The sequence below is a fragment of the Odontesthes bonariensis genome, chromosome 13 (assembly GCF_027942865.1).
Source record: "Odontesthes bonariensis isolate fOdoBon6 chromosome 13, fOdoBon6.hap1, whole genome shotgun sequence".
NCBI lineage: Eukaryota > Metazoa > Chordata > Actinopteri > Atheriniformes > Atherinopsidae > Odontesthes > Odontesthes bonariensis.
In genome coordinates, this window is record NC_134518.1 from 14,647,703 (window position 1) to 14,673,747 (window position 26,045).

The 26,045-nt window shown below is 41.8% G+C and overlaps 1 protein-coding gene across 1 annotated transcript in view; it reads right to left on the reverse strand.

The window, feature by feature from the left end:
- Positions 1–1,935: 1,935 nt before the first annotated feature.
- ctnna1 (catenin (cadherin-associated protein), alpha 1) overlaps positions 1,936–26,045 on the reverse strand; it is a 72,370-nt gene continuing 48,260 nt past the window's right edge. The window contains exons 10-18 of the mRNA XM_075481076.1: positions 25,401–25,493; positions 24,801–24,957; positions 23,868–24,068; positions 21,703–21,854; positions 18,491–18,601; positions 17,016–17,197; positions 13,098–13,203; positions 4,812–4,946; positions 1,936–3,779 (exon numbers count right to left, since the gene is read on the reverse strand). Of these exons, the coding sequence (XP_075337191.1) occupies positions 3,492–3,779; positions 4,812–4,946; positions 13,098–13,203; positions 17,016–17,197; positions 18,491–18,601; positions 21,703–21,854; positions 23,868–24,068; positions 24,801–24,957; positions 25,401–25,493 (1,425 nt within the window). The 3' untranslated portion in view covers positions 1,936–3,491. The remainder of the gene's footprint in view (positions 3,780–4,811; positions 4,947–13,097; positions 13,204–17,015; positions 17,198–18,490; positions 18,602–21,702; positions 21,855–23,867; positions 24,069–24,800; positions 24,958–25,400; positions 25,494–26,045) is intronic.

The window sequence follows — 26,045 nt, forward strand, 5'->3', positions numbered from 1 at the left end:
TAAGGGGTCAAACCAGTCAACGGTGCCCAGTGAGTTACACACAGTCATGTGAGAAAGTAAGGAGGTAAAACTAAGGGTTCACATATCAGGATTTACGTAAAGACAACCTCAGATGAACATCAGTGGCTTGGATGACCCTGAGCAAAAATGATGGAATTACAGCTCCTGAAGGATGTTTATTTATTTTTTTTTATTTGCTTTTGAAAACAAAACAAAACAAAAAAAACTAATCACACATATGACCCAAAACTGTTTCATTTCACTGTTAACATTGGTAAAAGACAGTGCTCTATATCGGAAAGCTTAATGACCTGTTGCACCTGAGTGAGTGGCAGGAAACATGGCTCCAACAAAAGAGCAGTCTACTCAAACAATGGAAACGGTCCCTGTCAGCTGCGTCTGCAGTTTAGAGCAAGTTTAAACAAAATAGTCGTGAAAAAGAAACATATGGGTTGATCAAGGAAGGCGTCAAGATGCAAAATCACTGAACATTTGTATGTTAAAAAAAAAAAAAAAAAAGAGGAACAAATGGACAGAAAAGGGAATTGATGTTTTTTTGTAGGAAATGAGATTTTCATCCAGAAACGCCAAACGTAAACCCTCACAAACAGCTTAACAGAAGGAAACATGGGCTGATTGGATGAAACTGATATTCTGTGACGGATCCCCAATCTGCATAGGACAAGGAGCTGATGCTGGAACCTCGTTTGGTGCAGGTCCACATGAAACATAAAGACGACTGCCAGAAGAAAACAAGCACATTTGGACAATATGGGGTTGACGTCAGAGGAGATGGCAATCATCAGCTCAACTGTTGCTGCACATTCGAAGTCATCATTTTCTGCATAACATTATCAGTCTGACATTGTGGATAAAATTTTGATACGGTTTCCTTGGCACACTTCTCTAAATGTTGCGTCAGTGCACTGAAGTTTGTGACCCAAATTGGGCCAAGATTTGGTCGTCATTGGTATACAGAGGAGCCCCAAACAACACAAGCCCAAACCATCAGCCCTCCACCACCGTGCTTGACAGTATGAGGCGTTTGTTCAGTCTCCAAAACTTTGACCAAAGTCTCCACTGTGTTAAATACACACACACACAACGTAATGTGTCATGCATTGGTCTTCTGAATTCATATTTACCTAATTTCACCTGATTAGGACAAGATTTGGTCTTTTTTATTCATGCATTTTATCATTCCAGATTTTCAACTGACTGTATGGTCTTTAATAAAACACAGCTTGCATTCACGGTTTCTTTTCACCTTGTGCTCCGTTTTGGATGAGGTTTTCTTTAGATAGATTTGTCACAAACATCCTTAGAAATGGCTTAATCAAGTCTTACGTGGAGGAGGAAGAATGCTGGATCCGTTGAACTAGCACAGCAAACAACAATCAGAACACTTCACTGAAACAATCGCGCGTGTGTAAAGTATGGAAAGGCAGATTGTCATCTCGGCGAGCACTCGGACTAATGTGTGATTACCGCAGCACACAAAAAGCCACTTTGTTCCCGACATTATGTCGCTGCACAGAGCACTCAGAGTCTCTGTGAAATTTCCTCGGGGGCTGTTGTTTAAGAAGCATCACCATGAGACTGGCAAAAAAAAAAAAAAAAAAAGTTTGGCATTTTAAGCTGCAGTTTTGGATTTTCTACAAAATAAGAAAATAAACCACAGTATTTGAGCGACACAATCACACGTTACAACAGCACATTGTGTCAGTCTCAATAGACTACGTGGAGTTAAGCACGCACAATAAATCACTGTGCACTGCAGCGTAATTAGCTGTGTGCTAAAATGTTCTCCGAGGGCTTTTATTTTCCACATAATAAAACCGTGCTGCTCCAACATGAAGGCGGTGTCACGGCAAAACAATGTCACAAAAGCACGGGGTCCAACAGATGGGAGAGAACAAAAAACAGACACGTGAACTGGTTTTACTTTGTTTATTTAAGATATAAATCGGGCACATTAATATAAGAAATGTGTGCACTAATAAGTCAGCTCTCAATAATAATAATAATAATAAAAAAAAAAGAAATCCACAGCAAAATAGTTTGTTGTCACTCAGGATTCAAATCCAAATAATACAGCAAAAGGTGGAAGAGTGAAGGGGGGGGGGCACAAACCCTACTCAAAGACACTCGGATGCTCGGAGAGAATCCACTTATCACATAAACAAACATACCCATCTTGTTAGAGTTCACAGGTGTTATACGAGGAAAATAAAGTTTAATCTTCAAGACCAAAGCAGCAGATTTCAAAGCCTCGTTAAAGACCGACACCATCCCACTGATTTTACTTGAAGTAAACCACAACAACAACAAAAAAAAAAACTAAACATTTTCCTTTTATTCTAAAACTCCAACATCTGGAAATTGTTTTTATTCTTTTAAATAAAGATTACGATTGACACGAAACCTCGATCGTGGCCGAAGCGCAAGGAATACAAACAAGAAGCCGAGTTTAAAGGCAGTTAAATTGCTTCGCCGAACTCTGAGAAAACGTATTGATCCTCTAAATTGGACGCATTCAGAATGTGGAGATGCTTGGTTTCATTGATGTTAATGAAGCTTGTCGGCTTTGGACATAACGACTGGAGTCCGCTCATTCCGTAGCCCGCTGGGTTCTCGCAGACACACGGGGAGCTTGGGCTAATTTACACAGTGGGACTAAAGTGGGTGGGCGTCTGTGCCTCAAGTGTAGGATCAAGGAAATGTACCAAACTATGGAGCAACACAGAAGGAAGAACAATTTGTCAGCTTTGGTCAAACAGATATAATTTGAAATGATTAATTCAGAAAGAAACAAACATTAAGCAGCCTAAATGTAAATGGGGAACATTTTAGTCACACAGAAGTGAAAATAACATTAAGGTCCATTTCAATTCATCCGAGGCGATAACAGTGGCTTAAAGTCCTAAAGTACAAAGCGTGTATTGAGTTTTAAAAACGCAGGCACACATGAAAACAGCTACACAACAATTTGTTACAAGGAGCCAAAACATGTCTAAATCTCACCAGTTAGCCCAGCATATCCAGAATAATAATAGTTAATTTCTCAAGATAAAAAACAAGTCAATTGAAATTTTGCATAGTGGATATTTTGCAGTACAGAAAATAGTTGGAAAACCAATCGACCCCCGGCAGTTTCACTTTAAAACTGGTTGGAACACAAAAAGATCAAAAGCCTCTTGGAATTAGTTCTCACATCTAACAAATGCACTCTGTATCCTCCCAAAGCAAAGAAAAACAAAAAGCCGTGTCCAGTCGACCTCCCTCTGACTAAGAGAGAGTCAACGCTAACAGTTAGAGCGAATCTGAATTAGTGGACTTGGAATGAGGCATTGTGGGAATATAACGCTTTAAACAGACATGCCGTCTATGGACAGACAGACAACGGGCCTTCTCTTTGATAAAATGGCAAGCTCTATTCTAAACTCATTGGTCACAAACGTGTGCCCTCTTGAATTAGCGCCGGGCTGCGTCTAGATGCTATCCATGGCTTTGAATTCGCTCAGAGCCTGCACAGGGTTCACGTGCTTCTTGTGGGAGGATCTCTTGACTCTGGCCTGCCCGTCGTCCTGCTTCTCCCTCTTCACCAGAGGCTTCTTCTCTGGGGCTTTCATTCTCCAGGAGACGGCGGGCATATTCAGAGCCTCCATGCCTTTGTTCTTTTGGTACTTCGTGGAGGCAACATAAGAGGCCTTAACGGTGGACACCACGGCGTTCATCAAGTTCTTCGCAGCCTGAATGAGGGACATGGCGCTGTCCAGCTGAAAACATGAAAGAGGGGTGAGAGAAGAGGTCAAACAGAGAAAAGAGAGCAAGTTTTGGTTAAATTAGCTCGATTTTTAATTCAAGGCGAGTGCAAAGTAAAAAAGCACCCATTCCTCTGATGTCTTTCTGGTTCTGTGCTGCAGTTTTTTTTTTTTGAGCATTAACGACCATTTCCTTGTCAGGCAGACAAACGTGTGTGGCGAATTTTAGAATATGTAAAAAGGTCACACTAATTTAATCTGCTCACTTTAATAGCCCCAGAGACACAAGTGACACTTGAGTGGAAGAGTTGGAAGCAGCGTTTTAGCCCTTCAGAAAGGAGGGGCAAATTCATTATTTTCTGCACATTGAAGCAACGCATTTTAATTATTTTACACTGGCATATAAGTGGTTAATCAATGCTTAAAGGGGTCTGTGAGCACTTAGCTTGAACGGGGCTTTTTGGTAATAAAAAGGTTGGGAAACACGTGAACAACACTGGCTGAGAGAAAAATATCCATTCTATTGGTCTTTTTATTCCATTCAAAACCTACAAATCACAGTGCAGAAAAACATTGTTTATCACAGCCAACATCCAGCGTCATCAAGTCTTGGTATTTTAAATGGATCTTTTATTTATTTGGCAACAATAAATAACAAAACTTTTAAAAGTGGCCAATGCATTCTATTGATTTCATCTTCACCAGAAAATTCAAGGTATCCTGTTGAGATTTCACTGGAAATCACTGTTTGCATCGATTGTTTTCTCTCCAAAGTACAATCCGTATACGCACAAAGCTTCCGAAGAAGAAAAAAAGACCGAATTTTCTGCCTCTTTGTGACACTCGCAATGTTTGCATCAGTTTTCAGCCTTCCTGCTCTCCTCTTATTTGCCCTCAGTTACCTTTCAAACTGCATAACTGACAGTTAGACTGCAAATAGCTGAGCTTATTCTAAATATATCAGCTCTTTAGTTGCTGTTGGATCTAATGTGATACGGACTGAACTGAAGACAAGTGTGTGCGGGGCTAAAAAGAAGCACGACTTACCCCAGAGACAACCAGCTCTCCTCCCAGGTTCTGAACCTCAGCCTTGACTTTGCTGCAGATGTTGAGCTGGTGGCAATACAAGGCGATGCGCTGCAGGTAGGCGTGCAGGTCCTGCTTACAGGTGGAGTCTGGGCACTGTAAGGGAGACACAAAACAAATGGGCTTAGAATTCTACCTATTTTCAGGTGGCACAAAGATTGCTGCGGCTCATGCAGACGCCCACATAAGGGACGTGCTCCGAGTCAAAGCGAGAAACCCACACCCACAACCACTTCTCTCATCTTCACAGGCTCGAAGTGTGAGCATGGCACACATGAGGCAAATTCTACTAGAAAGCAAAAACTCCTGTCAATCAACTGGTGGTGGGAACAACCTAATGCCAAGTGTTTCTGGCATCAAAAAAAACAAAAACATGATCTTCACATCTGTGATCCGTGTTCTTATTTAAAGAGAGAGAAAAAAAAAAAAACTTGAGCGATGCGTTTCTGAGATGAAACAGGGGAAACACAGGGGTCTTCACCTCTGAGCCAGAAGCAGAGAAAGTCACAGAGCCGCAGTGACGGCCAGCTTGGCTGATAACACTGCACTGGATCGGATGCTGCTGTCAGAACTCTGCTTCAACAATGAAGACGGGATATTTGCAAGTACACACACTGGGATGGTGCCACCTCTGTTTGGTCGGCGGCGGGTGAGTAATGAATAATTGTACTTTTGTGTGAAAAGGACTCATGAATACATTTATTTCTGACAGAGAGCTCAAAATGTCTGGCAATAATTTTTCACATGCTAGGTTGAAAAAAAATCACATTTAAAAAGGCCTTTTAATACCGCATCAAGACACGTTGTTGTCAAAATACAGCAATAAATCACATCAAATTTTTTTTTTTTTGGAGGGGGGGGGGGTGTCCCATTAATTTCAAGAAAGCAAATACATTATAAAATCCACTTGAAAGTGGCAGCATGTGAACAACCCCACACATGCATCTCATTTAAGCATTGGCAATCTCTCATTTCTGAATCATTTCATCTCATCATAATTAGACTTGGGCTCTACCTTGGAACAAAATTTCCAATTCCTTTCCTGGTTTGCTAAACAAGCCTCCTGCCAGCACAGTAATTAGGCCACAGTACACTTCTTAGCAGCTCATCAAGTGAAGGATGTAAACACTTTGATGGGGGCCCCAATGCTCTGCATCCGATCAGCAGAGTGACCTAAGTCACAAATGATTTATTAGCAATGATCAACAGACTGACTTTGCTACAGATAAGAGGTTGGCAGCTTTTCACATCCCTCCCGAAACCCACAATATGTGTACAAAAAGAGACGGGGTGTCAATAAGGGTGAGCAAGCCAGGGGAAAGTACCGACTAAAACACCTGCTTTAGCAGGGAGCTGTTAATTGTGAGTGCAGGGAAGGGAAGGTGAAGGGGGGCTTAGGAGAAGCCAATCTTTTAATTGATGGATTCTCCACAAGAGAGAAGCTGGGGGAATCAGTGCTGTGCAATCTAACCATAAGAGAGTGTTTGCATGTCCCCAGATAAAACAAAGCAGCATTCTTTTTGGCTACAAGTGAGCACATGAGACAGAGTCAGTGAAATAGCATTTTCCACTTATCAATAACAGTCTTTACAACTACTTCAGTTTACAGGAGGAAAAAAAAAAAGCCATTTTCTTTTCTCAGGGGAGAGAGAGCCTCACGGGCGTCGTGATTTCATGATTTTTCGACACTTCAAACACGCCACGACTTATGATGTATCTAATCCTGCTGAGCACATCAGTATCCCTGGTGGGAGCACAGAGTGCTCCACTGAATATAGTGCACTCACTCCCAGATATACAGCTATGCATGCATTTACCCTGCCAGCACAACTGTGCTCATTCACACACAGCGTGCAGCAGTGATGGGACACTGTAGGAGAGGAAGGGCAAAACATACAGCCGTCACTTTATTTCAACACTCTGAAAGAGAGCCTCCATCTACACATGCAAATCCCAAAATTAAACTCACTGATAATTCTACAGATATCACATGACTATTTAAGTAAATTTATCTTCTTTATCTTTATGTGTCCAGAAGCAACTGATACATTGAGAGGTTAAGAAGTGAGGGGAGAGATGCAAGAGTTGACAGAAAGGTGTGAGAGAGGAGATGAGGGGAAAGAGAGCTGGAGGGGGCGATCATCTTACAGCAAAGGGCTAATACATGGCTGCTGGACGGGTGAAAATGGGAGAGGCAGGAAGGTTAAAAAAGAACAGGAACGAAGCAGAGGGGGAAAATAAATTTAAAAAAAAAAAAAAAAAAAAATCAGCACAAAGGACAAGGATGAAGAGAGAGCTGGAGGGAGAACAGTGTGGAGGAGTAAATAAGGAAGAAATCCAACTGGGGAAAAAAGAACGCAGACGAAAGGATTCAACCAAAGTTGGGAGGGGCGTTTAAGTCAGAGTGAGACTGCGAGTGCACGAAAGAGTGCGTGCACAGAGGCACACACGCAACTGCAAAGACCTGGGATGAGGCTGAATGCAGCAGCCATGCTAATGAAGGCTTGGGGAAGCATTCAGACGGCTGAGAGCAGGGCACTGTGAAAGCATCACTTGTGCTCATACACCGCTCAGCTGCTGGCTTCCCTCAGTACTCAGGAAACTCTGCAAGACTGCTCAGACCGTGACATGTGAATACATAAGCTGCACAGAGAGGGGAGACGAGAACACCTTCCATTGTTTTGGGGAAGAAAACGAAAACTGCGTGCATTATTAATACAGTGCTGGTCATAATTTGGCACCTCAACAACTACTCGCGTCAACTTGTGTTTCCAGAAACCAGATAAGAACAAAATTCACATTTTATGAGGAAAAGAAATTCCAGTTCCTGCTTTTAACTGCATAAATAATTAATGAGACAAGTGACATGATTAGGCGGTTTTTGCTCAACCTGTTTGATAATTCACCCACAGGTTGTGTAAACACCATAACTTGGCAGTCAGGTGTAGACCCACCATCGAATCAGCCAAGTTGAAGCAAGCGTGTGTGAGAAAAATACATATGGAGTGGGAAACAACTGGTAAATATTGCCTTCATTTTTTATTTTTTGGGGGGGCTTTTCTGAGCGAAACTGAAAAGTGTCCTTCAGGCCTCGCTCTGTGTGGCCAGTTACCGAGAGCAATGGCCAAGCAGAAAGAAGTGCGCCGGAGACTTCATCTCGCAATGCGTTTCAAGGCAAACTAATAGAAAAGGTGAGTCACCATCTCTCCAAAAAGGAGCCGGCGGTGCAGCCAGAAATATCAATGATTCTTGTGCGGCTGGGCTGTTCTTGGCCCCTCGCTGCACTTTAAGTACCTTTCTGGAAATAAGAAAGGTGAAAATACGGATTTGCTAAATTAATCTTTAAAATAACAACGCCCCACGTGACTTTTGTATACTCCACACTTATGAGGGCATGGAGTAAAGCATGAGCAGCAGAGGCTCAGAGCATCGCACAAACAGAAGCAAAAAATAATAAAAATAAATCTATAAATATTCATCCACAGCCCACAACAAAGAAGCAGAGCAGTAGATTGACCAAACTATCTCGCCGCGCTGAGTGTAAAGTAACAATCTATGTAATGAATGATGAACAGGATGGTCAGGTCTCATTGCAAATGTCGTGCAGTTTCACTGAATTCCATTACACAGAGCACAGGCAGAGCCCCTGAGCTGCTGCCAGCCAGCGCTGACCTTTCCGGACTCATCACCCAGAGGAAATGCCAATTTCCAATATTTACTGACAAGGCAGCATCCTAATGTGCTGCCACCAGCAACCTGTCGGGCAGCGCCACAGTCAGAGGGGCCAGAGAAGTGTTTCCTCATGTTTGTTCATCAATTCCTTTTATGAAATTTGAACTCCTGTCATCAGATCTAAGTGAGAAGAGCGTTTTTCTGCATACTGTATTTATCAGAGGGAACAGTGGCTTTATTCTGCGGCAGTCGTGCAGTTTCAGCCTCTTTATTACAGTTATTCCTCAATGCATATTTCTACGACTTGAACACATAAATATCTGATATAAGATGAAGGGATCTCTGCCAACGTTAAGAGGGTCCCTGAGGTCTCAACGGATACGAATGCAAAAGCTAAATGTCAACCTGTTGAACCGCTTCTGATTATAACTGAACCTTTATGAAGGGGAGCTTGACTTTGAGGTGTTGTGGATCGTCGAAAAAGCTCTAAACTGAAGAAGAAAAAGATCCAAACCTCAGACCCCATGTAATGTTATTACTGTGACAAACATATAATAAGGTCCAGGCAGTCTTACTGGGTTTGTTGATGTTTGAATAGAAGAGAAATAAACAGATCTATTGCAGCAAACGGATATGAAAAATGTTCAGTTCCGTCTTTGCCAACCAGGCACAAGCTGTGGTTTATGGTCTAGACTCCAGACTCTGGCCTGTGGCATTGGGTTCTATTGTATAATGTCTACATCATTTCATTTTAAACATTATTTCATCACTGTGAAGTTGACCTTTGGCGTTCTGAACATGAAGTGTCATCACTGGTCTGTGACCACCACCAATTAGAATGTTCCTGCCATATTTAAAGATCTTCCCTCCAGGCTCTCCAGGGATTTACTCCATGATGTGAATGGAATGGACGCAGCAAAAAGCCACTGCTGTCACCCGTGAAGACACATCACAGAATGTCATTTTTTGGAAAATATGTTTTGCCAATAAGTAAAAACTAAGAAACTGTCGAGGGGCTACAGGAAGGCAGAGATTCGGGGACTGGAGTGTGCTCTGTGCCACTGGGAAAAATAGTTTGAGATCACTGGCAAAGTTCGGAGGACACAGAGGAAAGGAGGCGCTGGAAAGCACTGTGTTTCCTGAGGTAAAGGTACAATACGAGATATGGCTCAACAGGAACAGGAAATTATCAATCCCAAACTGTGAACTTTGGAACCTCCAGGATAAACGCACAGTTACATGAAAAACGTTCACGACATAGCTGGGGTTTAAAAGCTGTGAAAACAGTGGCAGAGGATATGACGATAAGAAACGGATGAAAGAAGAGGAGCTTTCAAAGCAATGATAGAAGTGACTCTAGAAGTAAAAGCGAGCACTAAGAAAATTGTAGATTTACCATTTACACGAAATCCTGAGTAAAGCAGACGTCTGATGAAGATAAGAATGCTGGTGCTTCCTGGGTATAACCTGATAAACGGGCTTTAAAGTTAATATACTGATAACTCCATTTACTCACTTTTATCATCCAGAGCTAAAGAAGAATCTGCCGTGGACTAACAATACAAATCAAAACTTCTTTCAAACTGAATCTGCTAAAAAAGAAAAAGAAAGATGCTCCACATTGGACGGGGAGACTCGTGACACTTTTTTTTTTCCACACAGGAAGTGAAAAAAAACAAACAAACAAACATCAAGAAATATTTTTTTTTTCTTTCCTGAAGTATTAAAACTGTCCACAAACGAGGAACTTAAAACGTCTCTCAATATCAAGTCAAGTGCTTTGCTCTTGGATTATACAAACCAAGGATTAACAGAAAAAACCCAAAACAAAACACGTGCCTTTCAAAACAATCAACTGAGACTGATGAAACTCAATTAGGTGAAAAGGGAAGCCTTCACTTGCTTTGGGTGAGCTGCAGTTAACTGAGGGCTGACCCTTGAACTGCTGGGCTGAGCGTCTGTGGACCGACTGATTTCACAGCCGTCTGCTGTGGAGCATCTCCAACCAGACCTGGGATTAGACTGTGACCAGCAAAAGAGCCCACAGATCACCAAAAAGCACTACTAATTAAATGCAAATTAGAAAACTGCACTATGTTTGGTAAGTATACATCATGAGAATAAAGCTTGCGTCCATTCTCTAAACATGCTATCCTGTTATGTGCTTCTGTTTGTTTGCATCCGTGCAAGTGTTTATGAGGTGAGGACGCAAACAGCAGGAATTTATGGGCTACACAGTGGCTAACACATTTGCATTATAAATCTCAATTACATAGCATTATTTGTTTACCAGCCCACTGATAGAATTCTCATAAGGTGCCCTGCAGTAAAGGGTCATAAATTCTTAATAAACTGCAGTGCAGACCTTTGTATGGCAATGACCTAAATCCTGCAGCTCATCCCTGCAATACACTCATTTCTTTAAATTTTAATAAGTTTCTGTTACACATATTTAACCGTTTTACAGAAATGCCCAACTAGAACATGTCCACCTGCACGTTTCGGGTGAGCACTATATTCTCGGAACACAAAACACCATGTGGCTGTCTTACAAATAAAAATGTGGGGTAAGATGCTGTGCTATCAGTCTGGGACCATCTGCCAATGTGTTTTATACCAGGAGCAAACCCTCATCGGCCCTGCGGGCCAGTGGCACAGAGCGCAAGTGATTAATATGCCTAGGTTAATGAGCAGTCCCAGCATTGCCTTTGCTCCTCTGACTCTGTCAGTATGTTTGCATCCTGGTAGTGATTCACTTAACTACTGCTGCCAGACAATGTAGACCCTTCCAACATGCCGTGCTTTGCTGTGAGTGTTTCTGAGGTTTGGCCCTAAATATAGGCTGTAAGCATGAATGGAAATATACACATATGTATGTACAAAAAAAAAAAAAAGAAAGAAGAAAAAAAAACAAAAAAAACCAGCCACTTGGCAATTATGCCGCTAATTAAAAGGCGAGCACTCTTAATGGATTCATCTCTCAGGAGAGATATACACCTGTCCACACATATGTACTGCCCACTCTTTCTACCTCTCCCATCTCTCCATCGTTCTCCTCCGCTCTACCCCGAGCCCATTCTCTAGGAGTTCTCGTTGATGTGTTTGGGCCGAGTGTTGCCTGCTCCGCTCGCGTTTTGGTCTGTGTTGAGAAAGGAAGGCTAAGAGGGACAGCTGGATGGGTTCAGAGGCTGAAGGGGCTCTCATTCTTGGCTAGGAACGTCTGTTTCAACAGCCAAAGCGCTTGATTTATTTATATTTTGAGTGCCTCAAACCCCGAAACCCTCTTTTAGTACTTGTGCGAATACACGCACACAAAAGGATAATAAAACATGGACCTCTAAATCGCTGAGGATCAGGGGTAAAACTGCCTCCAACATCCGTACACATGTGCCCACAGAGAGCCTAAACAAGTCAACAGACGTTCGTATGCAGGCGTGCACAGAGAGATATGCACACGCACACACCTGCACAGTTGCCCATCTGTTTTCTTCGGGGATAACACGGTTTTCATTAAAGCGAATATGCATCTTCAAAAGCTGCAGCGAGGCATATAAAAGTGACTATCCAGGGCAGTTTATCCCTTATTCCGATTATTCAAATGCAATTAGGTCAGTATAGGTAAGAATTTTACTTTGTGATGGCCTTACGCCTGTAATATTATGGCTCTGAGGGCGCCTTGAATAAAATATCGAACATGCAGGGCCTCTGGTCGGCCAGCAGCTCATTATGTCAGACGATGAAGGAAAAAAGAGCTCTGTCGAAAGCTAAATTCAGATGTTTCCAGATGAAAACTGGTAAAAAAGCAACTGATACATCTTCCCTTCTGAATCTGGGGTAAAAAAAAAAAAAAAGATTCTTTAAAATGGCATTTTGGTTTTTTACATGGTTAATAAGCACCTTTATCACCAGCATTAATGCACGTGGAAGAAGCTACTCACTGACACCACATCAGTCTTAAATCAACCGTTAAACGCGTTTATTCTGGCGGAAAAGTTGCGATTTTCGTAAAGCTTTCATTTACAATCCAGAAACCTGACAAAAGGTTTCAATTACAGTCGACGCCAAGCATCGAAATCTGGGTGCTGTAGGCAACCCTGAAAAGTCAAGAGTGCTCCCTTGGGCGACTGTGTTCTTCAAAATGAGTGCGCGGAACGCAGAGCTGCTACATCTCAACCGTAGCAGAGAACAACGTGTTTACAGGAGAAGGATGTGACAATCATGTTCTGATGCAAACATCACAGCTACACCTAAAAAACTAAGTGTGCACATATTGCAGACACAGAGGCAATAAGTCTCTGTCTGAGAGAAGGCACATGAATACGTTGGAAGATAAATCATGTGCAGTGTCTCCCAACGGTCTGGTACAGTGCAAGTATTTAAGTGAAATATGAGGCCATGGATAATTGAATGTGTGTTTCCTTATGTCGAGGACCATAGTCTCTGGCATAAGTTATAGATACGGAGAGAGGATGAAACAGGGAGTTGGGGATATGGAAGACTGAGCATATATAGCATGTATAGCACAAAGTTGAACTTCGCATCACTCCTAGGGGAAAGAGGCTCGTTAGGACTTACATTGTCGGCAATGGTGCGGCCCAGCTTGTCCATTCTAGATCCTGCCTCTGCGATTTTCTTGGCAGCGCTGATAACATCAGATGTATTCTTCAGTGGCCCTTTACCCCTGGAGAGAAAACATGAAAAGATCAGTCACAGCTTTCCCCCGCTGCAGACTCATTCAATATGCAGGAGCAAAATCCCAGCCACGGAGCGCCTGTTTGGTGTGGGAGGTTGTTTTTCGGTCAGAAGCGGGAACGTGTGGAGAACCGTGGGAATAGTTCGGGAGAACACCAGAGAAAATAACAGTAGATGCTGGCGCACAGATGATTCTCCACATAAAACACTACAACACTCTGGCATAATATTGGCGAGAGATGAGACGAGATGAAATGAGAATGTTTTATATCCACTAAATGCAGAGGGGGAGACATGTTTTTTTGTGGCATCGTCATCCCTCTTATGATATAGGGCGATACAATCATTTGTAGTATTTCAGCAGGACGATAATGTTGATATTGAAAACTAAAACTGGCAGTACTTTGACTCTAAAGACAGTCATTCATAGAACATTTTCTACCAATGGAACAAACACTATCTGACCGGCCACTTTTAGTCCAGGCCTGGTCCATAGGAGAGCTGAAGAAAAACACAACTGAAGGGAGCTAAATTAGGTCAAAATAAATCTAAACTCTATGGGTAACCGACCCGATATTACATTTCAATCCCTGACCTGTCGAGCTACACAGGTCAGTCCAGCACTAACCTGACCCACAGTAAAGCTTGTCTGCTATTTGCCATTTTTCAGCCCCCTCCAGGGACTCTAAGACACAGTTGGCACAAGGCACAAATTGGATTCAAAGCTGCTCTCTCCAGGCTAAAAAATGAGCCATCCAACCCAGAACAGATGGAATTTTGTGTTCTGTTCTGTTCTCTTGCTTCCTCTTCTCTTCCCTCCCCTCCAATCTCATCTCATCTCTAACCCTTTCCCATCTCCTGCTCTCCCCCTCTGCCACTCTGATGTAAAGCAAGCCAGGGTCTCAGAGGACAAGGCCATGCGTCATCGTACATACTGGAAGTTCTACTGGGATAAGTCAACCCCAGGAGACTGTGCTAAAGGCGTTGTGATGGCTTAAAAAAAAAAAAAGAAAAAGGCAGCTGACAGCATTATGCTACAATTTCCTCTAAAAATAAACCCTACAAGAAACAAATATAGCAATGTGACCAATTAAGACTCCTTTATTATTTCTCTTTTTTAGCATAGACAAAGGCTCATTTTAAACACAGGTCACATAGATGACAGGACAACTGAACTTCTCACAATAAGACAGATTTTTCTGAGAGGATTGGTTAAGCATTCAAGGCCCCGTGACAGCTGTAGACCTCCAGATGTGTGTCTGCAATGCACCGCACTGTATAGAAACGGTGGCAGGTGGCTTCCAAATATGTTGCATGTGTCCAAGCTGGTCATGTCTTATTAATGAGAGCTGCCATACAGCCATGAGCAATACAGGAGTCAACAAGAGTCACTCTCACTCTCTGTCAGGACATGTCCAAATCAATTACCTAATGCAGCATTAACCTTGGCTGATCTTTATTCCTGTTCAAGGTTGAGGGGCCAATCATTTGGGCGCAGGATGAATTAGCCAGCGACCGACCTTCCGTGTTCCATCACCGCGCGTGAGGGTGAAGGCATGATGTACAGATATTCATGCCGGCCAACATGTCCATGTCCATGTATTTCCCCGGTCGCACGCAAAGAAACAAAAGTAGACTCCGAATGGAAAACAAGCATAAAATGCTCTCTTTTCTCTTTTAAACTGCACTAAACAAATTTCGAGCATATTACACATGTATTAGGATCTGTAAGAAGCATTTATGACTGGGTGACGCGTACATTATGACAAAACTCTCTGCCTTCATTAAGAGCAAAAAAAGAAGTGTGTACTTTTTCTACCCCAGAATAAATTAAACGTTGTGCAGTTTAATAAAGGAGAGCATCTCAAGAAAAATAACATCACTGCAAATGAGCTCAAGTCACTTCTGCATCTATTTGAGGAAGAGCAAAAAATAGCTAGTAACAGTGGTGAAAAGAAACTCAATCCAATGTCTTCATTAGAGACGTTCTTCGGTCTGGCTTTGCAGGTTAAAACTGTGGGTGAGGCAGCCTTTATATAATGTGAAGATGTCACCGCTACCAATAACCTCCTTTCATTCAGCCAAGCGTCCCTCAGTTATTCAGTCAAAGGTAGAGATTTACTAATAAGCAAATAAATACCGCTGGGTTCTATGCAGTCTCAGTCATATCAGTGGCTGCGTTCCTATTTCAAACTCTTTTGTCATTATGGATGTGACTCATATGAAGCAACAAAAAGTCTGGAGTGATTCATTAAAACAGTCACAACATCCTCTTCTATAAACCATATGGGCTTGACAGAAATTGGATGGCATTCCTTCCGCGTTACTAGATCCCAATATAATACAGAAAATCAAACACGTTATGACAACGACTCCCGAAACTCAGAAGCATATATGTTCAGTGAACTGTCTGATTAATAAGGTGGCAGCATTTGCATATTATACACAGGTCAAAATTCATCAGGCTTTTCTATCAACACAGTGGTATTACAGAGCTGCTACATGAAAGGATAAAAACCATGAACCACATATCTTAAAAAGCCAGACCGGCTCCGAGAGAGCACTCTTTGGATAGACTAAAAGATCAACCTTTCCAAAAGTGAGGGGAAGAAAGTGGGAAGGAGAAGGCTTGGAACGGCTCAAAGTCTGCCTCCACCTATTTTGTAGAAGTAGTTGCTTCAGAGTGATGGCATGGGAATCCCTAAAGCATTGAGTCACTTGTGTTATTGATTGTGTGACAGAAGCAGCTGGATGAATCCTGAGGAGATTCAGATTCAGCCAAATGTAACAAAGCTGATTGGACAGCTCACAGTACAGATGGACAATGACCTAAAACACACTCTAAGAACAACCCAAGATTTTTTTTTTTTTTTTTTTTAAAGTGGCAGGTTGTTCCTCATTGCCTGAAACATCAGATTCGGCTGCATTTCAACTAAAGACTGAATGCCATAAAAGCCCGGTGAAACAGAACAGAGAAGCAAACCCATTGTTTGATGACATCTATAGACAGAAAATTCCAGGCAATTGCTGCCTGCAGAGCACTCATCGAAATATGATATGATATGATTTCAAACCTGAAATCCAAGTACCTACCAAATGAATAAATATTTGATTAGTTGGATCCAACAAAACCACCTTTATTGCCTAAGAAATCCACTCACGGGTGAGAATATGACCTAAAGCAGCTCTGCTGAGAGAGACAGTCCATTAAAATTTTTCCAATGCACACAAAGCCTATTCACCTACCAGGGGAGGAGATTTGATGCTCTGCTTATGGTTATGCATATTAAGATTATGGGAGGATGGAGAAACAATAAAGAGAAAATCCTTCCTACCCTGCTGCTTAAGTTAAATGAGGAGCTCTGACGCATGAACAGTGGTGTCCAAGTCCATGCAAAGAATGGTGCGAATATGGGTGGATGTTAGGAATACTGATCGCGTTTGACAAAGGCCTGCTAATCCAAGCCTGCGCATTCTGTCACGGAGATATTTTCTTGGAAATATTTTTAAGGGAACTGGAGGATAACATTTTTACAACGGCGGTGGAAAGTTTGGACACGCCTACTCATTCGTCTCGACGAACTCTGCATCGCTGCCCTGTAAATGAAGAAAGCACTACAGAGACTCACAGCCAAACCTGGACTTGGACTGATCACAGATTATCTAAAATGCACACTGACATTTCGGTTCATGTAATGGTTACCATCTGAAGCCAGAAAGATGTGAATAACTTTTAAAAAAAGGATGGTATTTTGGAGAGAAGGAGAAAGAAAACTGATGTGAGCCAAAAAGAACACTCACCTGGTGAAGTCTGTCATCTCCATCATGATCATGCACATCTGTTTAGCCAACACAATGATGTCATTGCCGCTGTCATCCCACTTGGACACCTCTGCATCCAGCTTGCTCTTCTCTTCCTGGAAGCTCGCCACCTGTTCAGCAATCTTTGCCTTCTGTTCCTGGGGCAACTGGGCCATGATAGCCTACAAGGGAATTATGGGAAATGAAGGCTGTTAGCGAACGAGACCTTGACATATTATAATAATGTGGCTTGTCCTTTACATTTTCTTTATCAAAGTCATCAAACTATACAAAAAGCATGTTGAACTGAAAAAGAAAAGAAGAAAACCCAAACTTACGAGTTCTTGTATGAACTGCAGTGCTTTTTAAATGCCAGATCTATTTCAGTTTTTATTTCATCCTTTAAATACCAAAAGTTATGCCCATTAGTTCTCTCTGGAGAAGATCATTATAAGGGCATATGTTTATTAGTGCTTTGTGTTAAACACCATGTGTGTAGATCCTCTTGAACTGGACAGTTAAAGGGCAGCTTCTAAAAAGCCAATCAGACATTCAAGTGAATGAGCTTGTCGGGCTGTGGGGGGGCAGACACTTAACAGAAGGAAATCGAATATCATCGCCAGGGTGTTCATTCCATTACTGGTAAATAGGACCGTCTCTCTAGAGTCACCTAAGCTTGAATAAAGCTGTTTAGGCGTGCAGCGATGAGAAAAAAAAAAGAAAGAAAAAAAGGCCCCTCCAAACAAAACAGATAATCTTTGTTGATCAAAATAAATTGCTCAGAAATGTACTGATGGATGATTCTGCCATGAGGGATTTCTGAGATTAAGTTATTATTCTGTATTCTTTAAATTATTAATGCAGTTAGCCTCTGAATTTACTATTAAGTTTTTACTTAAAATGAATAAAAGCGGATTTCAGAGCAAGCACATACACAATGGCAACATCGGCTCATCTAGTTGACTATTGTAAGAAATAATTACTCAAGACAAAAGGACACTCTGAGCAGTGATCCAATCTTTCTCACCTCCTCTATTAACAGGGTAAGAAATGCCTGACTTATTATCTGCCAAGAGCCTTATCTGGTTTTTCAGCTTATAAAAGATAAATTGACTGCTTCATTGGAAGACTGGGAGCTTTAATTCACACAATATTAACCTTCTGAGTTACAGGAATATGTATAGAACGTATGCGTGCTTGCAAGAACTGCACGAGGAACAGAGTTTTTAAGAATACTTGGGTCACATTAGTGATTATGTTGCCAAGCCAACTGTGCATAACCCATCCACAGTAAGTATGGGGGTGGAGTGTTTGACAGAATAACGGCTGAGACAGCATCAACACTGCTGCAAAGGACTGAATTCTGTTTAAAAAACGAAATTATTGTTTTTCCTACTCGTGTATTTTATTTTATTGAAGGAATATAAAAACAAACAAACAAACAAACAAACAAAAAAAAGGTAGAGACAACTTACACGTGCACTCTGGCCGGCGATAAGCTGGTCATCCTCCGTCTGTACACTTGTCCTGCTGCGCACATCGAATTCGTCAGTCTCAAAGTCAGAGTCATCCAATTCTTCTGGAGTCTGTAATGGGGCAGGTGGAATAATGGAGATCAAAGACGCGCACAAAACCCAGCGGGATAAGATACAGTTTATAAAGCAGAATACAGTTAGAAAGAGACGTTTTTTAATTAAGTGGAGGACATGGGGAAAAAAAAAAACAAAAAAAAAACAAAACACTGCCATTCACCAGGTCTGTGAGCACTGTTAAAATAATAAACCTGCTCACTATCTATGAGAAATGCCCCGGTACTGCCAGCCTGGGCAGCATCAGATAAATGTCTTCTTCACCCTAGCTTGGTACAGAAACTGTAAACTCCTAATGAATTTGTAAATCAAGTGTAATGTGCTGGCTGTGCATTTTGAGAGGGAAAATGAAGGTACGTGCTGGTATGAAACATAGGGAGCAAAACCCTTCAGACGCCCATCTGTCACGGTTATCTGAGGACGGAGACGTGAATTGTGTTGTTCTGGAATTTGGATCCTTCATCTCTGATCCTTTACCTTGGATACGATGTAATAAATAAATAAATAATAAACAATCCATAGATAATATTCAAAGGAAATTTGATCTCATAAGGTCGTGCTTACGGCAAAATATAACTATGGGACAGGAAAATGTATGAGATATAGGCACGGGGGAGATTATGTGGATAGATAAAGGTGAATTATCACGCTTGTGCCCCTACTTGTGCTTATCCAACGGTCTCAATTCCTCCATACTGTAATGGATTTGGAGCCCTTGCATCTAAAAATAGCTGAGGGTCTCTGAACAACATAATGCAGCTTTATGAAATGTGGGAGATGCTCTTGTTCTCAAGGGAATGGGAGTTTGGTTGCAGATACAAAGCTGGAGTGACTCACAGTCATGTCTTTCAACCCAGACAATACTGCCCGGTGGGGCAGAAATATCACCTGCTGTGGTCTGTGGAACAGATAACCTGCGAATATGGGAGGCTAAGAAATGACAGCTCACGGTGGGTATCCCATGGGAAACGGCAACAAAGTAGCAATAATGACCTGCTGTTTGATAATAATACAAAAGCACTGGGAAATGGATGCCGTTTCAGTGAATTTAAATGTAATATTAGTTTTTACGTAACAGCAAAAATATACTCATCACATTTAATACAAGGTCTGCATCCCCACTGTGCATCCGAGGCAGAGGGACTCTATTTTACCTGTGTCAATTACCTGTGAGGCATTCATGGCCAGATGGTACATGAAGTGAAATCATTAAGAGAAGGCAGAGAGAGCTCAAATGGCTGTGTATGTGTAAGTATAATATGGACAGTTTTATTATTATTTTTGTGTCAGTCAGAGAGTCGGGCTGATTATTTTTCCCTTTTTTTCCCCTCTAAAGACAGAGCCAGCATATCACCTTGGGCTGTGATACACTGCACGAATCATAAGGTAATGACAGCTGCCCCCTGTATCCAACTGTCAGCAGCTTCCTCACTTAGAGTCGGTTTCATGTCTGTGAGGCATATTCTCTGATGTCACTGTAGGTGGGAAGCGGGTTCTCTCCGCCTGTCAAATATCCAAGGGATGTCCGTAACCCAGACTGTCTGTGCACCACTTAGAGGTTAAAGACCCGTCTACGTTAACAAAAAACTAACAAAAAAAACACCACATACTTGTTTGATTTTCTTTAAGGCTAGACCATGATGCTGTGAATGCATGTGTAGGTTTATAGAAAGAGTTTATATGTGTGCAAGTGAGTGGGCATGTTGTCTCACAGCCATCTCAACCAAGAGGATTCGGATCATTTCGTATTTCTCTGGACGAAGCGCAGCACTTCTTGTTTCACAACTAAACTGTGACCTTTAACAACAGCCGAGCAAGTGAAGGGCTCCTCTAGATAGAAATGAAGGTTTTAAATTCCCTTCTAGCCTCTTAAAAAACAGCAATTTGAGAGAAAGTCAAGGACGCCATTGTTAAGATGCTTCTGGAAATGTGATAACAACAGGGATAAAAAAAAGTTAAGCCATTTCCCTGCTGAATAATCACAGCTAAAAGCCGTGAAGATCACCCCTCACTCCGATTGCAAAATCCTGGCTCATTCATGAGAAGTGGATCAGTTGTTTTTTTCCTTTCGAAAATGGATGAAGTTTGAGTTTGGTCTCATCACTCTCTCCACTTGGCAGGTAGTGACAGAATGAATCTGATGGAGAAATTATGAGTAAGCAAGGTTTTCCACTAATCCTCAGTTGGTGTCAACGCACACGCACATAGACACACTCACTCATCCTTCATGTAGTGTTCAGCCAACCCCACAGGCCCAGTGTTAATAGCTTAATCTGGATGACAAAAGCAGAGCTGGGGCAAATGGAAATTGAATGTCGTTCTCCGGCTTGCAGTACAACTAAAGAATGCTAATTAAAAACTCCATCTTAAATCAGCTGCTTATTATAATGCAAAAATAAATAATGATTCATCTTTCATGGGTTGTTTTTTTTTTTTTTTTTTGTCCGTGTCCGGGGAGCATTATAATGAAGGCCGAGTAACAGTTTTGGAGCACAACTGTCAACACAAAACATGCGACCAGAGCTGATGATTCCAATTAAAAGGATTAAAGTGTTGAAAATAATGGAGAGCGCTGCAAACCGGCACAATGTAACGCAAAGTATTAACTACATAATCAGTTTGCACATGGAAAGCAGTCGAGCTTTGTATGAGAAATCAAGTTGGCAGTTTCAAGTAGTCACATTGAACTAGTTATACTATAAAGACTTTACGACGAGCCATTTCTCTCTTCACAGCTGCAGTGGGTTTTGGTGTCGGCTTATTGTCAGTCAGTAATGCTTCAATGGCTCGCTACTACCATCTGTCTCAGTTATGGTTCTACTCATGCAAAAGCCATTAACCCACAGACAACCAAGGCAGTTGTTACACTAGATTGCATGTCTGGTCAATTAGGTCAGCTCTTGCCTGAGACAAGTTAATCACTGGCTTCTAAAACGGTGCAGAGAAAGTTTGTTGCTACGAAAAATAGCACAAAGCCACGCATCATGCTGTGAATGCACAGGAAACACCTGGAGCTTCTGGTAGGGGCCTGTATCGCTTTCAGAGGTTACAGCCTTTTATTTGGAATGGGAAGAAATTAAAATATCTGTCAAACTTACTCTAATCATTAGGACAGCCTTGCGTATGTCACGAATGCCGTCGTATACCAGACGGGAGGCGTCGATAAACTCATTCTCATCCACAGGTTGGGAGGGATGAGCACTCAAAGCCTCGACTGCCGACTCCACCTGCTCTGTGAACCGAGGCATGACTGAGAAAGGGAGAGAAAACAAAACCCAATGAAAATCCACCTTAAAAACATTACAGGCAGAGGAAACATTGTACCTCATCAATATTTGAAAGACAAAAAGTTGCCGCATCACCTCTACCACACAAACAGAACAGAGACTAAATGTTATCGAGGTGTGATCTTTCTGTCAACAACCGCCTAAAAAAAAAAAAAAAAAAAAAAAATACAGCTAGAAGAAACTGCAACTGAAAAACGATCAACTCTAAATCATTCATTAAAAACTTTAAAGTGATGAGATCACACTATGATGGGACTGAATTTTACACTTTTGGCTTTAAATGACTGCACATAAAATACGGAACTAATGCTTAAGGGAACAGATCTGATTTAGCATAAAGAGTTTTTCCAACAGAAAGCTTCATAAAGCTGTCCCAGTGGGCATGTGTCTGACCCAGTAACAATTTAATAACTACTCTGGAGGCTCACATTTGCATTAGTAATATTTCAAACCCAGTTTTTAGAGATTTAGCTGCATCTTCGCGAGAGGCGCCGACGTATGGATGTCAGGATGCAAATGTAGAGAGAGAGTGAGGGAGCGGCATCAGCTTTACAGCTCAACAACTGTTTATCACCTGCAGGCTTCTGAATGTTAAGAACTGCGACAGACTGGCAAAAATTAACATTTTTACAGTGATTACTTCCTCAACTGAGTAAAATTTAGTCCAGCAAATCAAGTCACATTAATTAAAAAAGTCAAACAGCTGGAAAACGCACGGGTACCCCGATAAAATACAGAGCCGATGACTTCTGATTGCAACCAAAACAAACATTAAGTTGCACATATTGTTCTTTTTTTTTTTTTAAGCGCACACTGGGTGGTAAAAAATCTACTAAATACATTACAGAACAAATATATAATCATGTAATGTTTTGCAATTATGCGGAGAAATCAATCTTTTCTCTCTCTCGCTGTGATTAATATTTTGGGGTTGTTGCTAATGTCGTGTATGCAATATAGAGCCTTCAAACTTATTAAAACATCAGAGGGATGACATTCAAAAGGATTTAATAAACTAATTGACCTTGAATCCCGTCAATCTTTATCTTGAATAGGACATCAGAACACCTGAACCAACTCTCTCAGCCTCAGCTGGAGTCCTCAGGTAACAATCAGCCTGCATTTCCTGACTGCTAATGGGTGCACTCTCAAGGGGGCCGAGCCACTTCCAAATCTGACAACCGAAAAATCGTTCTGTCATGTTAGCTTGCTAGTGATGGAAGCTAAAACAGCTCATACATGCTGGGTGGCTAATGATATACTACATTATTTGGAGAAAATTACTTCTGCGATGCATGTTGGGTTAAGATTCTCAATTCCATCTGACAAGTGATGAGTGACTGCGACGCCGATGATGTCAGAGGAGTCAGAGGATGGATCTCACAATGTAAAAAAAAAAAAAAAGTTCAGCTTTTATTCATCAGGATGTTTTCAGGTGATCATCCATGTTGTTAAAATTCTATGAAAATGTGGATTTAATGCCCAACCGATCTGTTGAGAGAGAACCGATAGGCTACGACAGAAAGTGTTCCAATGATCCTCTCGCAGGGTTGTTTGACCCATGCATGGAAACTACGTTCAGCCTGAGCATTCAACGATTAACAAAAAAAGATAAAGTTCAAGCCCGCCACGATGAAAGGGAAATTTGACGCCGTTGCTCATCGCACTCAGCAACAACATGGTATCCCCAGAGGGCTGGCCACCTTCTAGTTTTATGGGGCATAATTAAAACAAGAGCATAAGCAATTGAATATGAAAGCTTTAGATTATCCCCTTTGAGGGCCCCCCGTGCACTTCTAAAGCAAACATGTTACATTAATTGACAAGTTTAGGAACTCAGCGTGCGGCTCTGTCCAACTTAAACAACTGCATCGCATGAAATCATTTCGGAACCAATCGTTCCAAAATGTGGCTGGTTTGAATTATTCTGTAGTCCCAATTCTTTGGTCGAGTATTTGTTTGAGTTTCTGTGATACCTGTATTAGTGAGGAGCTTGGTGGCCTCCAACACCTTCTCAGTGTAAACACCGGGCTCGTAATTGTCCATTTCAGATGTGACCACGTGGACGACCCTGGCAGCGCGGCCTCGGATAGCTCCGGCGGTGCGGTCCAAACCATCGACGTCCTTCTCTTGCAGAGCGATGACACACTTGTTCACATCCTCCAGGATGTGGTTCTCTGAACACATAAAACAACATGCAATTAGCAGCGGATACTTTTAATCAGTCAAAGGTGTTGTTGGACATTTACATCAGGACGGTGAAACACTACTTTCATTTTTTTTTTTCCTCATCATAATATGCTTACATCAAGGTTGGAACATATTTATATGAGCAACAAGAAAATAGATTGAAGGGTTATTATCTCTGTTCTGTGTTTGAATAGCTGTGAATTTAAAAGGGCCACTGGGAAGCTCTGTGTTAAGGGATGAAGTCAAATTCTGTGCTCATTAATAGGAAGCCTGTAAAATGCAAATGCCCACTGTGTAAATTACAGTCAGTCCTTGGCTGGAGGTGAGCAAAGTCACTCCACTCAATGCTTAATGAGAACTAAGGGCATGCCTGACTGGCCATTTGTGTGCTTGGACACACATGACGGGTTGTCAATTTTTCAGACGTAGTTCGACTGATGCTGTGGTACTTTCTTCTGTTGAGCCCAATCAGCTTTAGTACATATGACTCTTGTCAGAAAAGACTAATAACGCAGATCCTCTGGAGCCATTTAACATTAATACTGACCAGTGGCTGTCTGAAATAATCTATGTCATAATCTACGAGGTCTAACATAATCTTGTGTAATTATTCAAGTAATCCATCTAAACCGTTTATGACATCAAAAGCCCGGATTATTCCAGTGGCACGAGGCATTTTTCTCTTGTATGGATATGACTTGCAAATTAACGCCACTTACCAGACACACAAAGGAAGTCGTCAATTGATGTTATGTCATCAACAGCATCGGTGAGAACGCGGACCTGCTTCTCCCACTGATCCTTGAACAAATCCATATTGTCCTGGGCCACCTTACTGTTGGGCTTGGCAGCAAGGGCCAGTGCTGCATTAATCACCTGTAATCGCCAAATTACAACCATTAAAGCTCAATTACAGCACAGCCCTCGGCCACAACATTAGCACAGGCTGAGTGCACAAAGCCCCCACCTCCGTGTTCACATTATATCAGGACGGCAATTCATCAGTTAAGAGTGATCAGAGTTTTGAAGGGCAGAATGGAGAAAAAAAACATAATGGACTTTTTGGGGGGGGCTGTGGAGTCCTCAGCCCAATTAGTCTGCTATATGTACATAATTATGTTATTTTACTTTTAAATGAGGGAGATCGGGATTCGTAATGGATGGAAGATGCGGGGGGTGTATATTGTGATAGACTATGATCTATTTTCTTTTTGATTTCTTTCTTGAATAGAAATATTTTTTAAACACTTTCTGCTCGATTATTATCAAGCGCTCACATATGAGCAGAATCACTACACCGGAGTACAAAAATAAGGCACCTGGGGGCACAGAGTTTCCAGTTGAGATGCTGCCATGCGGACCAGCTTCACTCCCTCCTCGTTGTTGGAAATGGAACATGCCAGGTTGGCCACCTGAAAGGAGAACACGCACAAATCGAAACTGAGCAAAAGACAGTGATTGTGGCAAAGGGAGTTAATTGGGGAGAAAAAGCAATGAACAGATAAATAATTCAACTGAAGTTCATCAAGGTGGTCTGGTTGAGTGATTCTTCATGATCGCAAGTGGAGCAGCGCTGCCACCCAACTAATCCCTGTGGAAAACAAGCCCACTGCTGAAAGAGCACCACATGAAGCTGCTGGAATCATACAATATGATGGCGCAAAAGGAGAGTCCAGAAAAGTAGAAGCTAAACAAAGGCTCATCTGTTAAATGAATAGATAAGACTTGTGTATGTGTATCCCCAATCCAAAAAGAGAAAAAAAAAAAAACTTTCACCAAATGCAAATGTAGGCTGCGAGTGTGAACTGAAGTATGTGGTTATTCTCAGTGACTAAATCACCGAGCTGCCACACTGCCATCACACTCCTGAGGAGGAAAACGTTCCTGACGCTTTCAGAACTGAGCAGCAAACTGGGAGCTGCAGAGCTGAGCTAAGCAGGTCCTGCTCGCACCTGCCTCCATTC